Below are 16340 nucleotides of genomic sequence, written 5' to 3'. Positions count from 1 at the left end.
ACTGAGATACTGCTGTCTTGTTCAGTATAGATGTGTACCTCACTGAGGGTCTTCAAGGAGAGGGGCTTCAGCCTGTATTGGAAGTAACTAGGATGGTGGCGACTGTCAGGAGACATGGTTGCTGAGCCAATTGCGGTTCCTCCAGATCGTCTGGCATATTGATGTTTCCGCAGTAACTCTCCTTACGCAAGCAGCAGCCTGCTCTTTAACCTGTGCCTAGAAAACTGCTCGTTGATGAAATGAAGGGAAAGCTCATGAGGCTTTCAGGGGCCTAAGGCCAACTAAGCTTAGATGCTGACAGCAAAGAAAGGAGGAACTTTCAATGAAATTGAGTGTGTTCCCTAGATGTGGCTATAATGACCTGAAGGAGATAGAGATGCTCAGAACCTGGCCTTCAATTAACTGTTTCTTTTTTTCCCCTCATCTGCTTTCCTCCTTGTCTCTGGATTTCAGCCAGGACTAAGGCAAGTTAGATGGAGTACTTGTTTAGGCAGCACTTCTAACTCAGCTTCACAGACCCGTGAGATTAAGCTAGTTCAAATGATGTTGACCCTTCAAAATCTAAAATACTGCTATTGTCAATTCTTAAACACGTTGTGTGCACGCAGGTTTCTCCAGGGGCATTGCAAGGAAGAACGAACTTTGTTCGGAAGTAGAAGCTAGGCTTTCAAAACAGGAAAGGGTTAAAGCTAGACATACACTGCAGTCAGTACCAGTTTTAACCTGTGTAACCTTTGAGGAAAAAACATTTCAGAAGTGACTTCTTCAAAATGGTACAAGGAAGAGAAAGGATGTTCAGCATGAACTGCTACTTGCTCTACCCATCTCCCACGTTGGGTGAGGAGTCCGTGGTACTGCCATCCCTTCTCTGGATGATGGAAGTGTCCAGTCAAACATTGCTTCAGTCAAAATTTAGGGGAGGAAACTTAAATAAAAGTTTTTATCTGAGATCGTTACAAGCTGTACTAGTGCAGCTGAGTCTGGATACATGAACCAACCTCTGACTTGTTGGACGCTTGCACATGGGTACATAGTGAAGCCTTTACAGCTCCTGACCTCAGTGAAAGTTTGCCCTGATCTATCAGTTGAGATAAAGCACAATCAAGTCAGTGCAAAGCCAAAGTGAATGACATCACTGCAGAGGATTCTAATCTCCAGGCTGTAATTGTATGGTTTTGTTTTTCAAGGTGAAGTCTTTTCCTTTATCTTTGGAGATAGTGCATCTAATTAACTAATTATTTGGGCTGGTGAAAATGCCAAAATAAAAATGACCAACTGCAGGAAGGGTGCAACTTTTTGGCAACTATATCAGCACAGATGTATAGCTTAATTTCAGAAAGTGCGCAGCATCCCTTCACTGCAAATAGGAAAGCTAAGGACATTTGGATCTTTGAGGACAGATGGTCACAATGTGTGCATATAGGCAGGAATCTGAAGTACAGGAATGCTCTGGAACTTCTTAAACTTTGAGTAGGTTTTAAAGCAAGTACAATTTGCAGATTTGGCTTGCTGACTGTTAACAACATAGCCTTTCACAGCAGGAACTTTTTATAGAATTAAAAAACGTATGGCTCTGGGACATAAAAGAATAAGAAACATTTTTTCCTTAGGCTTTTCTATGACCTAAATCCTGGTGGTAGAATGGACAGTGTGGATCCAGAGAATGAGTTTGAGCCGCATGCTGAGCACTGTCTCCACATGGCCATTCAAGCAGGAGAGCTGAGCATGGTCCTGATGCTTACCACATCACTTCTTGTACTGCATGGGTACAGATGTTGATGCGCTTGCCTACACAATGCCGAAAGGACTTTTGTCCTTGGCAGAGGTCTATGATTGTCCCCCAGGAGTTGAGGGGAGGTTGTGATTGCAAACTGAATTGAAATCCTCCTGGAGGCCACCACATGTTTTAAAACATGAGGTGCCAAAGAATTTGCTGCAGGCAGTCTGGTGTAGCTGCTGCAATATGGGTTGAGCTTCTCAAAGAGCTCTGACCTTAAGTTTCCCTTTGGGAAGGCCTTTTGTCTTGTGAGTGCTTTGCACCTTTCTAAACAGCTGCCGCAAATGCAGTTCTGACCCTAAGGGCTCAGCTGGCAGCACCAGCATTTACCTACCACCCTTCTGCCAGAAGGACTGATTCTGAGTAGTTTTGAGATATTTGGGCACACTTGAGGAGTCTTGGATTAACTTCTCCCAAGTGCCGATGCCCAAAGGAATTGCTAGCAAACAGATGGGGATGGTTTTATTTTATAATATGGGGAAGATGTTTTCTTCCATACTTCATACAACATAGCAACTACCAACACTGAACAGTAATGAAAGAGAAGTATAGTAGCACCAAAATGGCAGGGGGCACGTTGCCTGCTACACCAAGACATTTATGGTAATGACAGCTACTGTGAGAGAATATTGTTTTACCACAAGTCTGGTCTAGACAGTGATTTTTTTAAATGCAAGCAGAATGCTGAAACAGGGAAGCCCTTTCAGTTTTGGTAACACAGCTGTCATACTGTGAATTACAGTCTTGTGTGAGAGCATTGTTTGTAATTTACAAAGCAAAACCAAAATTCAGTTCTTGTCTTCTCCCACATACACTTTCATTTTACTGAAGGATTGTGACTCTAAGAACTGGCAGTAGGATTTTGAGGCTTTCAAATCTAAATTGAAATCCAGCCCTGCAGCCTGGAGTCATGGATGATGGCACATGCAGAGTCTAGTCCAGTTCCCCATCGCGTTGTTTTCACATCACAGACACTACCTTCTCTGTTAGCACAGTGAACCAAATCATTAAGCATCCAAGATGGGATTTGGGCAGAGTTCACCCACCTAAATCAGAAATGCAATGATTAGATTTCCTGCCACAAACTGCAGCCACTTCTGATTTTATCACTAAAGACATAAAGACTTCAAAATCCTAAAATTTTTTGCATTTAGCACAGTTATTTCTGGCATAAGAATAAAAGTTACAAGTCCTCACCTCCCAGTCAAAATGAGAAAATTATTTAGGGTGAGGAGATATCTTAAGCAGCAATCAAATATGAAGTTTGAAATAGCTTGGACATCTGGGATGTTATAGTAAGTCTGAAGAGCTGGATTAGTGACTAGAAAGCCCGTAAGACTGGAAAGGTTCATGCTAATACTTTCATGATAGGATTCTGCTATCACTTGTGCACCTAATATCTCCTCATATTAAGCTGTCGTAAACTCTCTGTCTATCTTTGTAAAACACTGGTTAGATCAGACTGTCAATCACAGCTTCCATTGCTTTCCCAATTCAGAGTTTTTCACCACAATAAATTCTGAAATGTTTTGTCAAGTCTAATTTTTATTTAGGCAAGTGATGAATCTTCCCCCTGCTCTAGGACCTTGCAGATTTGTTTTCAATTTTTCATGCAGTAATAAATCCATATTATGGAAAAATCCACTCTCTTGAAAATGCACTCGTTCGTACATTTTGAAGTATTTAAAAGTAAGAGCCTCAGGCCAGATTTTGCAGTGTGGGAATCAGTGGGAGTTCTGTTATCTATAGATTAAAAGCATTGTCTGATTTTGAAAAAAGAAGCACCAGATATTAAACTTATTCTGCAATTTCTACTGTGAGATGCATACTCCAACAGCTTGATTTTTTTTTTTTAAGCAGAGGGAGTTGGCTAAGCTGAAGACATTAATTCCCTGTGTGGATGGCAGTCCATTTGTACATGCCTACCATTTCACTGATTAAGAAGATAACAAATCTTTAGTGAAGTTACTGTTGAGTCAGAGGCTGCTGATTTACAAGTAGTTGTAGGTTCCCCTGTCCGTGGCAGAAGAAGTAGTGCCTCATCTCAGCAAGTCAGAAGTAAGCTGTTCTAACAGGGAGGGCTAAGCAACTGACCTTGGTAAAGCAGACCCACAGAAATCTATGTTCTTGGAATGGTTTTGTGCATTGTCTTTGTTGTAAACATGATATAAAGGTGTTGGACTGCCCGTGTAATTGCAACTTACGGGTAATTTCTAAGTCGATGTAGCAGATCAAGGAAGCAGCAGTCTGCACATTTAGGATGTTATCCCAAAATGAGTACATAGTGTCCATTAATATAGTACAAACATAGGTTAATAACTGATGCCACTGCCCAAAACTGTCATTAATAATTATGCAAGTTAGTTTAACACTTCCACTATTAAATCATATCACATTATAACCACATATATACAGCAGCAAATTGTGAATTCCTAATTGTTATTAAAATTAATCGTTTTATAATTTTGAAGTGTCTTTTAAATGGAGCTGATATTTCATCAGTTCCTTGGTTAGAAATATTTTACACAAAAATCTGTTCCTTGACAAATGCTGCTATTGAACAGGACTTTTACCAGGAGCACTGCTGCTATTCAACAGGACTTTCACCAATGGAGCAGATTCTATTGAATCATCCCTGGACATTTTCATTTCCTTTTAGAAGCAGTGCATAATCTTATTTCATAGCCACTATCAAAGGAAATGACTATCAGTGGAGCAAAGGGAGGGTTTTGTTTAACCCACGGTTTGATTTGGCAAGCTGCAGGTGCTCTACCTCAGCTTTACCAGGCATCATTCTGCAGCACTGGCTGCCTACTGCTGTAGGCTTCAGTAGGGAGTGATGGTGAGCAGCATCTCTGCAAAAGCTCACCTACCTGTGCAGGTTCAGACTTCTGTGTAAAGCCTGAGGGAAGTGCAGATGATAGCAACCAATTTGCTAGCTTTTGTGACTGTAAGGTGGCCTGTGCCTTGTCTTTTAGCTTTCAGAGAGTTACAGATATACGCTGAGTGGTGATTGAGGACTTCATGTTGGGCATTTGGTATGGTGAAATGACTTGATCTGTTAATGTGATGTAATTGTCATTTTAAGTATTCTATATTTTATGGAAACTGCATGAAAATTTATCAGTTGATAGATGTAATTTTATTTTTATTAGAATTAAACCCCTGGTTTGGAAGGCATTTCACACTTCAGTTCCATTTTACTCTGGGTGGGTCATCAATTTTGCTTCCCTTAAGTTGAACCTGAATACAATTTGGAAAAGGAACTTGAGTGTACTAGGTATGGGAATTATTAATTAGTCTCCTCAGGGACATTTTTAAGTGATATCTGTGGCCCTTACTTCCAGCAATAACTGAGCCACTGAAGTGGTACAACGAATAAACTATGTAATATCAAACAGGAGGATTATGTTTATATAGATACCATACACTAACAGAAGTATCTGCTACATAGTCAGCCAGCTGTTCCCTAAAACTCAGACATATGACTTGCAATATGGCTTTCTTTGTAAAGTGAACTCTTTAAAGCCATCTATACTTACCAATCTAAATTATATGTCTATTGTAGTCACTTTCTCCATATAGTGTCTGAATGCCCAACAGGCAAACCATTAATTTTTCAGAAATGGACACAAAACAGTGCCTTAGAAACTGCTGCTACTAACACATTAGGAAAATATTCCAAGTATTCCACAATCTCTGTCAGGAAATACAGTCTGCAGTTGGCTGAAGCTAGTTTTGTATCTGCCTTCCCTGAAGGCACTAATTTTGAGAAAGTTTCAGCTCTAATTTGTATCTGCCTTCCCTGAAGGCACTAATTTTGAGAAAGTTTCAGCTCTAAGATGTGAGGCTTGTCCAATCTTTGCTGTTATCTGGAGGTTCCTGAGCTCTTTAAAAAGCCCCTAAGGATCTAAGAGATATCATCTTAATCATACCAGTAGCACTGAATTTTACTCACATTTCATAGCCTGTGACGTTGATGGCACCACTCATGTGAATACTGTTCAGCCTGAAGAAGTTGTGCAGATTTGGACCTTAATTTGATCTATATATAAAACATTATACCAAGAAAATCTGTCATCTTTCTGTGGAATTGAATCTGCCAGCCCTGAGGTATCTTATTAGTCATTTGGTGGCGAAAGACTGGTCATCAATGTAGGAGCTTAGACTTCTGAAATCATATTTCAGCTGCTTGATTTTCAGCCTATATCATCCCTCCCTTGAAAGCCTGAGAGTTCACTGCTAGAGCTGAAAGGCGGATAAGCTTTCAGAAGACTCGACAGTAACGTACTGTGACTCCCGCAAAGGCGGTGTCCTGACCACCCTGCGGGGAACGGTGGAAAGAGAGTCCAGGGTGCTGCTTCTCCCTCTGCCACCAGCCTGCTGGGAGGTCCCAAGAGAGTCAGCTACGCTATCAGCCACTCAGAGTTATCATATCTGAAATGGAGATATTTTTCCACCTCCATAAACTTTGGATTTGAGACTACTGGACCTCAAGCACTGAAGATTATTATTATTTTTAGGCTGAGAAGTGAACAGTAATTGCTATAGAATTGATCAGCTATGTCCTGTCCTACCACCCGTTGAAGAGGAGGCTGCACCACCACGCAGCAAGGAGGACGAGGCGTTCACCATGCCGGGAGCAAGAGGCAGAGCCTATGGCCATGCCACCACCGCACAGTAATGAAAGAAAGGAGGCAGCCTGAGGGGCTGGGCAAGAACCCATGGTGCAAAACAGCACTGTGTCATGTCTTATTTCTCCTCTGTCAGTGATGATACGGTTTCAACAAAACCCTGACACAGGAGCATGCATCGGCAGATGTGGGAATTAACAGCCTGGAAGGGCTATCACTATATGTACTTACAGTGTCCATACGGGTGCCACTGACAGGCTCAGCTGTACCTGCCTTCACAGCACCTGCTGGGTCATGGATTTCATCCAAGGGTGCCTGTGGCTCAGTAAAAGCAAGGGCTAGCTTTTTAAGGGCTTTCATCACCTAAAAACGCAGATAGGTGCTGAATGAGCTCTCTAAACCACTTAACTCCCAGCAAGTGTCCTAAGCCATGGCCCATTCCACCTTATTTTGGAGAGGACAGATGCTTTCTATGTGCTATTTGCTAAGTACTTCCTCGCTGTTGATCTGAGGTGAGTGTGGCCAGCGGGTCACGAGGGAGGATGCCAGGAGGATGAGGCTAATTTTCTACTCATGTCTTTGCTCCTTGGCAGTCACTTCTTCATGAGATGCCCTCTGCAGCTGCACCACCCCATGCAGGAGCCTGTCTCTCCCTGAAATACCTGGTAGCTGGTCACGAGCCCATCTTCTGCCCCGAAACATCCTCTGAAACAGCCTGAAAGCAAGCCAGGTTGACTGGGGGAGACAACTGTCCAGAAGACTCATTTCTCTTCATACCTATCTTACTGTGGTGGATATGGGAGGTGATATTGGCTATGTGATGGAGGAGGAAAGCTGTGGGAAAATGCATCTCCTGTCCCCAGTGAATTCCACTTTGGAAGTGACCCTTTACTTCTTTCACTGGTCCCTACTTTTGTCTGATGTCAAATGCCTCAGGGCCCAGTGCCGCAAGCCTGCAAGCAAAGGTAGCCCTTTTCCCAAGAAGCTTGAAGAAGTCTCCACGTATTTGATTCATAGCAGCAAACCTCCTCCTGCCCGTGTTAAAGTTGCTCACACCTGTACCGAGCTCTGCGGGTCCCAGCAGGCAGGAGGCCTGCCACAGCAAATGCCAGAACAGAAGCTTCTGATTTTCTTCAACCTTGTTATGAGATGCAGTGAGGAAACCAGAGCCTCGCACAGCGGGGTGGCCGACCAGCTCCTCGCAGAAGCGGTCACGGGACAGGCATACCTGGGGCACACTGGCAGGGGATGGGCTGCAGTACTCGCTTGGTCTGCAAGGCTGATTACAGCCTGTTACAGGTGTTAAGTTCATTCTTAAAACATGTTGGGAGTTCACTCATGAGTATCATACTCATTTTTAGATCCTCTCTAGGAAATCTGTGCCAGCCAAAGCAGAATGAGGGAGGGACATATACAGATATCTCTATGTATGTGTGCATGTGTGTGTGCTTGATGAATACTGATGCTAATATGCTTTCAGGTATCAGAGTGCCGAAATGGCAAAGGCAGACTTAGCGTGAAGGTTCAGTGTTTTCAGGCCTCTTTTCTCCAGGATGCTCTTTTCACTGCCGTAACGTGACGAGGTCCCACAGTTTGCTGGGGCAAGCAGATGATCCTCAGCAGTGATTTTTCCCCACTGAAGAATAGCCGGTGCTCTCTGTGCGCGTTGCTCGCTGCTGGAGAGCCAGACTGTGTGTTTGTGCAATGAAGTGGATGGTACTGTGCTGGCACATCTCTGTGCCTCTCAGTGGTGCCTCTGTTCAAAAGGACTGAGAATTACTGTCCCCAGGTCAGTGCTGTGTTGCTGTTGTTCTGCCATAGACCATGGCCTCGCTGCTGTGTTTGCTTGAATAGGTAGTTGAGGGGAAGGTCAGGGAAATACAGCTAGATCTTGTAGAAATATAGATGAAGTGCTTAAAAATTTATGTATTTACCCTATTAGAGAATTGGGAAGGGAATAACAACAGTGCTGACATGCAGCCTTATGTTGCACTTTTTATCCCTACATCTTGCAACAGCTTGGAAAGCTGAGAGGAATTTCTGTCTTCTACCCACAGTGACATTCTGCCTAAGTAAACAGAGGTTAAAGCCTATGTGATAAAACTCAGAAGATTAAACTTAAGTTTGTATAGCTACATACCCAAGTTAGAGCATCCTGGCTTTTTGAGTGCTCAGAACCTCTGGAAATCAGGTTACCTTCTAAAATAAATTCCAGGCTACTAATTTAACAGCAGATTTTCAGGCACTTGTGACCTGTTTCTAAGGGGCACCAGATACCCACTAATCTGATCGATGACTCCTGCGTTTCAGAAAGCAGGCCACCGAGTATGGCAGGATTTGCCTGAGTGACGGCTTTCATGGGGAGGCAGCAGTTAGGACTATCTGGGGGTGTCACTAGGACTATCTCGGTGCTGCCCAGCTTGGCGCTGATCCAGGTTGTGGAGAGCAGGGAAGTGTGACGGTGCCCACGAGGCCCTCCAGAATGACCACATTGCTGCGAGGAGGAGGCTGCCTTGCAAGGCACAGGCTTCAATTCTCATTTGCTTGGGACAGAAACCGATAGTGTGTGATTTAATCAGGGTAAAAACAATTCAGTCCTTTTTGCTGAGGGAGAATCAGATGGTAAGGGAGAAACGGCGTCTCATCGGGAGACTGCTGGTTAGAAAAACATGTGACAAAGTCAGACCAGAGGACAGTGGCTGACGTGAGCGTCCATTGTAAAGATAAATGCCAGAGCCGAGTGTTAACACAGAAACTAGCTATGATGTAATCTCCTTAAAAGCCTTTTTTCCACAAGGCCTTTAAATGCTACCGCTTCTCCAGATCATGCTTTAGAGAACAGACTATCCCTCTGTGCTCGCTAACCCCTCTCCTCCAAAAGACCTTGGCAGCTGAAACCATGTTTTGCTCCTATTTGTGGGGTCGTACCTCAGTTCTGGCAGGTCCCATGAGCTTCACCAACAACCTAAATAGGATTAAGGCTGGCAGATCTGGCCCTCAGCCTGTCGATCGCTTGGAGAACAGACTTTGCCTCCCTACCTTTTTTGATAGTCCTTCGACTGCTCTGCTGTATGCATCATGGTCTTTCCATAAGCATGTAGGACTCTGAACTGAAATACTAGTTTTCCTCTGCAGCCATGCAAAACCAATAGAAGTTATCCCACAAGCTTAGCATCAGCCCTTCCTGGGCACCTTATGGGATCCCACCTTGTTTCTGTCCATAGGTCTCGGCCGCACAGAGGTCCCGGGCAGGCTTGGGGCAGAGATCTGGCACCTGCCCGGAAAGTCAACAAGGGAGTTTGCTGCTTCCACCCCTGTAATGTAGTTATGGCCAAATCCAGTGTTTGCGTCTACTCTGAAGGAGGAGGCAACATGATCCAGAGGGTACGACTGGCTGGGAGTCAAAAGACATTTTGTTTCATGGCTTTTTCACTGAGCTGCGGTGACTTTGCGCAAGCCATTTCCTCACAATGTGTGTCGCTTATGCCTGGGCGACCGATACTTTCATCTGCTATTATTTTTATTTTGGTCCTAATGATATGTTTGTTATCTAAAGGACTCTCAAATCTGCCAGGGAAAAGCAGTTGCACGAGACCTACCAAGACAACAGAGCAACATGGGGCTTTAGTGAAATCCACTGCAAAACCCAAACCTAAATGCATGCAGGTTCAATAACCTCTAAAGCTTAGATCTTAAGCACCACACTTAAAACTCCCCCACCCAGCTCCTCTCTTTTTCACTGGCTGTATCCAGGCTCAGTTTTTTTCAGTGGCGGTTCCAGTCCTGTTTCTTGCAATGAGCCACGCACTCTTCTATCGCCCATGACCTTCAGAAAACTCCTGCAGAACTGCCCCTTTCCTCCACCTCCTGCAAACTCCAGTCTCCAAAACTAAGCACAAAACTGAGCATGTTTCTTGTTTCAGAAGGGAAGTATTTTTAGAAAGGGGGAGAAAACTAAGGAGATGAGGGAACCGAGAGTGTAGAATAACAGCGTCTACAATGTAAAAGCTGCGGGGGAGGGAATTTCTCCGGCATCATCCCACACATGTTTTTATTATAGCAGAAGTTCCCACTGCATAGTGATTGCAGTATCCCCCTTAAAATTGTAGTAGGAACATATGCACTGAGCAGCTGCATGATATAAACTTGTCTGCAACATAATGTGATAAATAGAAGTATCATCTGCTACAGGAATAGCTGATTTCTACCAGTATTATTAATCTAGCTACTCCAGGGAGACAGTAAATCAGGACAGGCTTTCTGCTGAGCACACCACTATTGCCTGGTAGTAGTTGTTTACCCGACTAGCTCATGGCGCTCTGGAAATGGCCCTAAGTTTACAAACAACAGGAAGGGTGCAGATCTGTAAGGAAGTAAAAAAATGAAAGAAAACCCACATAGATTTTTTTTTTCTGGATCAAAATTTGCTCCAAAATTAGGGGATTCTTATTTTCTTTAAGCCAGTCTGTTGCACATTGTGTACAGTTACAGCCATGCTCCAGAGGTGAGGGTGGTGGGATAGGATATTGCTGATCTATAACAGTTCTTTGGTCTTTCCTCGCTGGCTAGCATCTTCCTCCTGTACAGGTTCTTTGTAGCAGGTTCTCAGGGAACAGGTCCAGGAGAGCAGCTTTCTGGGTCACTGCTCTTTGAGAACTGTGGTAATCCAAATCCTTTCCATCATGTTTGGATTTACTGGAGGTGAACTCGCCCCAAGTGGACTTCATCTGTTACTGCAGCTGTCATCCATTCCTGTTTTACATTCCTGCTGCATTGGCCTGGTCCCTTAAGTTAATGATGGCTGTTAATAGATCTGGCTTTCTGTGCTGCCCATCCTGCACCCTTTTCCCCCCCGACTTTCTAAACAGGTAACAGTATGTCCATCCCAGAGCAGAACAGCCCTGGGAAGCCACAGTGCTGTGGGAATCTCATATTTTATTGTATTTGCTAGATTTAATCCACTCGACACTGCTTTAGCATTTGGAGCTCTCCTTTGGAGCTTGCTTTGTTTGTGCTTCGTGGGGAGCAAGCAAGGATGAAGCAGCAGCAGGGCTGGGGCCACGTCCCAACCGTTGTGCCCAGAAGCTGCAATGCCAAAGCACCTCCCTGTTGGACATTTAAATATCATAGAATCACAGAATGGTTTGGGTCGGAAGGGACATTTAAAGCTCATCTAGTCCACCCCCCCTGCCGTGGGCAGGAACATCTCTCACTAGATCAGGTTGCTGAAAGCCCCATCCAACCTATCTTTGAACACTTCCAAGGATGGGGCATCCACAACTTCTCTGGGCAAATATGTGCAAGCATACAGCAGTGCATGTGATACCGTCTTGCTCCTCTAAGGTGGTCTGCTCCCAGTATCTCCTCTACATCATTTCATACCTGCTAGGGGGCCGAGACTGTAGCTGCCATTGGGGTGCCAGGAGGGGGGCAGTCTGTGCCCGAAGCCCTCCAGCCAGCAGCTAGGTGGGTTTGGTTATGACCATGGCTTACCACGGGGCAAAGAAGTTGCCCCATTGCAGTTGTGGCCAAATCCAGTTTATCTTTCTTCAAGGTTTAATTGTGTGTACACGTCGCTGGCAGTGGCGCCTGGTGCCACCACCAGCTCATGCAGTTGAGGCTGGACCTGCTCGGACTACTCCTGTCTTGGATCCCCCGTAGCTGAAATCTGGGAATGCCTCTACCTTCCCCTCCCTGAGTCTGCTCACAGTCTTTGCTCTGCATTTGCTGTGCGGTCTGGAGGCAGCGCAGAGGAGGATTATGGCCTCTTGCAGGCTGCCTCCAGGGCCATGGCCAGCCAGTTGGAGAGCGGGGCTGACCCAGCCCCGGGCCTCATGTTGATACCGGCATTGCCTTTGGCATTTGATGTGATGTGCTCCTGCATCTCCTTTTCAGCGGCTGAAGCGTGGCTGGGTGCGTTGTCTGCAGGCAGCAGCTGTGAAGGGAGGTTGATGAGGTGATTTTTGGACCTGCCAGGGAGACAGCAAAGTGCATCCATTCATATCTTCTAGCTCCTGTATCTTCAAAATGAATCATTTCAGACACATACAGAGGTGCCCCAAATGTGGATGTTTGCCTTTACATGTTCAGCCGATGTAAGGAATCTCAAGTGCAGGGAAGAGGGAGAAGAAAAAAAGGAGTTGATAGAGTTTCTCACATATTCTGTCACCAACACTTACGAATTAATCCTGAGGAGCCACTCAGAATGCAAACACATTTAACAAAATTATTGGCAGCAGTTTCATTTACATGGATGCATATGTATACCCCTTTATATACATACATTAAATATATATATCATATATATCCTTTGCACATATATATGTGTGCTTATACACATAAATATACATGCATATGTGTATGCATATATGTATATACATATACATATGCATATATATATTGTGTGTGTATATATATATATACACAAACACCAGGGAGCTCCTCTCACAGCACACAGAAACCTGACACAGTTAGACAAGCCTCTTCTTCACCTGTCAGTGGAAAATGGCAATCCTTCCTTCTGTGAGCCTGTCTTTCTACTGATCACCAGCCTGAGCATTGCCTTCTGTGGGCAGCTGTGGCTGCGATGTGAACACGAGCTGAGGTTTCCCTCTGGCCACGTGCAAGCCCCAGGGCCTGCGTGTCGGGGCAAAACGTGAGGCTGGGGTGAGCGGAGGAGCCACTGCATGGCATGCATGCATGCGTGGCTTTCTGCCCTGGAAGGAGGCACCAAGACCCCCCCCATATCCAGGTCCCCTGTCCTCGCAGGAAATTTTCCCCTCAAATCCAAGAGTGCTGATGGATGTGGTTCGAAGGGAACATATACTTTGCCTGTTCCTGAAATGCCTTTTAGAATAACAGCTGAAGGTCTATATTTGTATCAAGGTCTAGCAGTACCACAAACTTCATTAGAAGGCTCTTTTGAAGGATTTGTTTTTCCTGTGCTGGCTGCCTCTCGCTGTTAGCAGCCCTGGGTACACACAGCACGTTCCTACCACGTGGATTACCCAAACACATCTGTAGCGGTTCCTACGTGACGAAATACAGCAAACAAAGAGGGGTCGCTTGAGGGGACACTGACTCACAGATCTCTCCACGTCGCCCCGGGTTAGGTAACAAAACCTGCACCCGGGGAGACCACAGCCTCCAGGGCTCTGGGGACTGAGCTCCTGACCTTCAGCAAAATTTGGAGCAGCGCTTATGACTGTCATCATGCAGATGCTGGGACAAGGTCCTCAGCTGTCTCCAGTCTCATGGGTGGGTAGACTTCTACCAGTTTACATCACTTGAGCTCTTGGCCCTTTTTAATTAGCTGCCTAAGGCTTCATTCTGATGTACAATTAAGTTAATCAGCATTAAGTTAATGAGCACTCACTTTGGGGTGAATTTACACTGCTGGGGGGAGTGAAGGGCCTTACGTGAAAGTAGGCAAGTGACCTCAGGCTCAGCACTGAAATCAGCTTTCTCAGAAAAGATGTGGGCGTGTGATGGAGGCTCTCCTCATTTCTCATCTTTTACACAATACAATGCTTATAGAGTTAGTGTCCGAGCCTTGGTGTCTGTGTGTGTGTAACTGTTCCTCTGTAGGGTTTCTCCTCCCACAACCCAAGTTATTTCACATTAGTAAGGGGATTCATTGAACTCTATTCCACAGGGGGTTGAATGAGACATCTTGATGTGAAGAGACCCAGACTGCAATAGATTCAAAATCCCTCTCCATATTTAACTGTGCATGGAGTGTCCTGGGAGTCTTTTCATATACCTTGACATCTGAAATCACATCTAAACCTCTCCACGTTTTCTGGGTTTGTTCCTGCATCCCAGTGTGATAATGGCTGTAGGCACTAGTGGCTTCTCTCTGTCTTGCAAATGGAGATGCCAACATGCAAATTATGTAAATATATCGAAATAATAAGGCAAATAAGAATGAAGATGAGACTAGAACCCCAAACCCTGCCTTAGCCAGCAGATCAACAGGTCTCTAAAGTATGTGACATACATAGAGGTTGCTAGAAACACATTGCCTGCATCTCCCATTCCTTTTTAAGTTCCAACCAAGACTGATAAAACACTCGAGGCCCTCAGAATATGATCCTGCCTTCAAAATAAAATCCAGTCTCGCTTCCTAGCATGCTAATTAAAAGTGCATGGCTGATTCAGGCAGCCCTGCAATAGCAAGAGGAGTGCTGCAGGCATAGAGATGGCGGGGTTTAGCCTGTTGTGAGTGTACACTATTAAAAACGGGCAGATGTCTGATAAAGATGATTACGCCAGCAATCTTGACCTTTCTGCAAGAACAGGAATAAAAGCAGGAGGAAAAACAGTAATCAGTTTTGATTTATCTTGAAAGCACTCTTCTTTTTTTAGGCATGAAGTTACTGTTGTTGTAGAGAGGTGAGGGTGGTCACTGTCACCCCTCCACATCGCATCAGTGCACACTCAGCAGCTCAGCCCTGTGTCTGGTTTGGTTTGGGTTTGTGTTTTGTTTTGTTTTGTTTTGCTTTGCTTTGCTTTGCTTTGTTGGGCTGGCCGATGGGCGAGGGCTGGTGGAAAGAGATGCCCTGATGCAGGCTCCCTGCTTTGGCATCGCTGCTGAGGGCTGCACACAGGCACCCACTCAGCCCAGTGTAACCCCCTTGATGGAGCACTTACTCTCTCCTGACAGACTTGGTGGTCTTACTTGCTAATGTCCCGGCATTCCTATGTGAAGAGCCATTAGCCTACAACCCATATTGCAATGGAAAGTAATAATCCTAATCAAAATAAATGACAGGAGTACTAGATTTCCAAAATATGAGCTTTATAAAGTACAGCCTTGTCCACTAAAGATAACCTGAGGGCATATCCAAGGATTCCAAGTCCCGTTTCTATATTCTGTCGCAGGCAGTACAAGTATGTGTGGCTTTTATAACATACACAAAACGATTTAATGCTTAATCCAGAAGACTAGGACAGCTTCATCACTGTTTTCTGGTTTTAGTAGCTCAGGACAATTTTGAGAGTGACCCACTCTGAGATTTGCTAAAAAGAATTCAGAGACTTCTTTGTAATTTTATGGAAACTTCCTTTCCAGTGACACAACCTCTATTTTTGTGCCTGGACATTGAGGGAAACCCTCTGTAGCTGAGCTAATCTTTCCTGGTATGCACATTTCTGGCTAGAGCCATGTGTGTACAAATACCTGCTAACATTAGAACTGGAGCTGTGTCTTTATGCTGAGCCTTCAAAACAAATTTAGTCAAAGAAAGCAAGTGTGTAAGATTTTTGTGGTGCTGAAATAGTTTGCAGGATGCCTTTGCTCTAAAAGTACTTTTTCATGAATTTGTTTTCAGTAAGTTGGATCCAGCCACCCACTGCAGGCCTGAAATGGGTCTGTTTATTCATTGTATTTATTTAGGCCTGGTACTGTTGGGGATAGGAGAAGGTGTTGGCCCTCTAAGAGTAAACCTAACCAACACTTGTAGTTCATAAATTTTAAGGCCAAGAGAAAAAAGGCATTGTGGTCATGTGGACTTTTCAGAGACAGAGCATTTTCTTTACTTAATTCTTATTCTGAGTCCAATCTCTTTAGCTGAATTTAGACTTCTTTTAGGAAAATGAAAAGTCTACCTTAAACTAAATTTTTCTGTTAAATACTCCACCAGAGCTGGTAGACTATTATAATGGATAATTACCCTTAATTATAATAATTACCCTATTTCTAATCTAAACATGCTTAGTCTCCACTTGTAATGGAGTACATTCCTGAGTCATTTACAAACTCTACCAGTATCCATCACCCTATTTTAGGGGGAAGGGGGGAGTCATTGTTAAAAAACAAATTCTCTCAGCAGTGACTTTCCATTTATAGTTAGATTTTGAGACATCCCAGTTCTCTGGCTTTTAACTCAATTTATGTGTGCCACGCTTACTGTGTAGCTTTATAGTTT

General features: G+C 44.3%; 1 protein-coding gene across 4 annotated transcripts in view; it reads left to right on the top strand.

Annotated features, from left to right (window-relative positions):
- Positions 1 to 16340, top strand: part of PRIMA1 (proline rich membrane anchor 1) — a 55636-nt gene that overhangs the window by 10733 nt on the left and 28563 nt on the right. The window contains exon 3 of one of the 4 annotated variants that reach the window (XM_052783047.1): positions 7005 to 7075. The exons of 2 other annotated variants lie outside the window; for them this stretch is intronic. In XM_052783047.1, coding sequence (XP_052639007.1) covers positions 7005 to 7018 — 14 coding nt within the window. In that variant the 3' untranslated portion in view covers positions 7019 to 7075. Of the gene's footprint in view, positions 1 to 1610; positions 1702 to 7004; positions 7076 to 16340 lie in introns of those variants that run through there. One more of the 4 variants, XM_052783046.1, reaches the window with a different exon arrangement.

This window comes from Harpia harpyja, chromosome 3 (assembly GCF_026419915.1).
Source record: "Harpia harpyja isolate bHarHar1 chromosome 3, bHarHar1 primary haplotype, whole genome shotgun sequence".
Classification (NCBI taxonomy): domain Eukaryota; kingdom Metazoa; phylum Chordata; class Aves; order Accipitriformes; family Accipitridae; genus Harpia; species Harpia harpyja.
The sequence above is the reverse complement of the archived record's forward strand: the minus strand, read 5'-3'. Positions and strand labels throughout refer to the sequence as shown.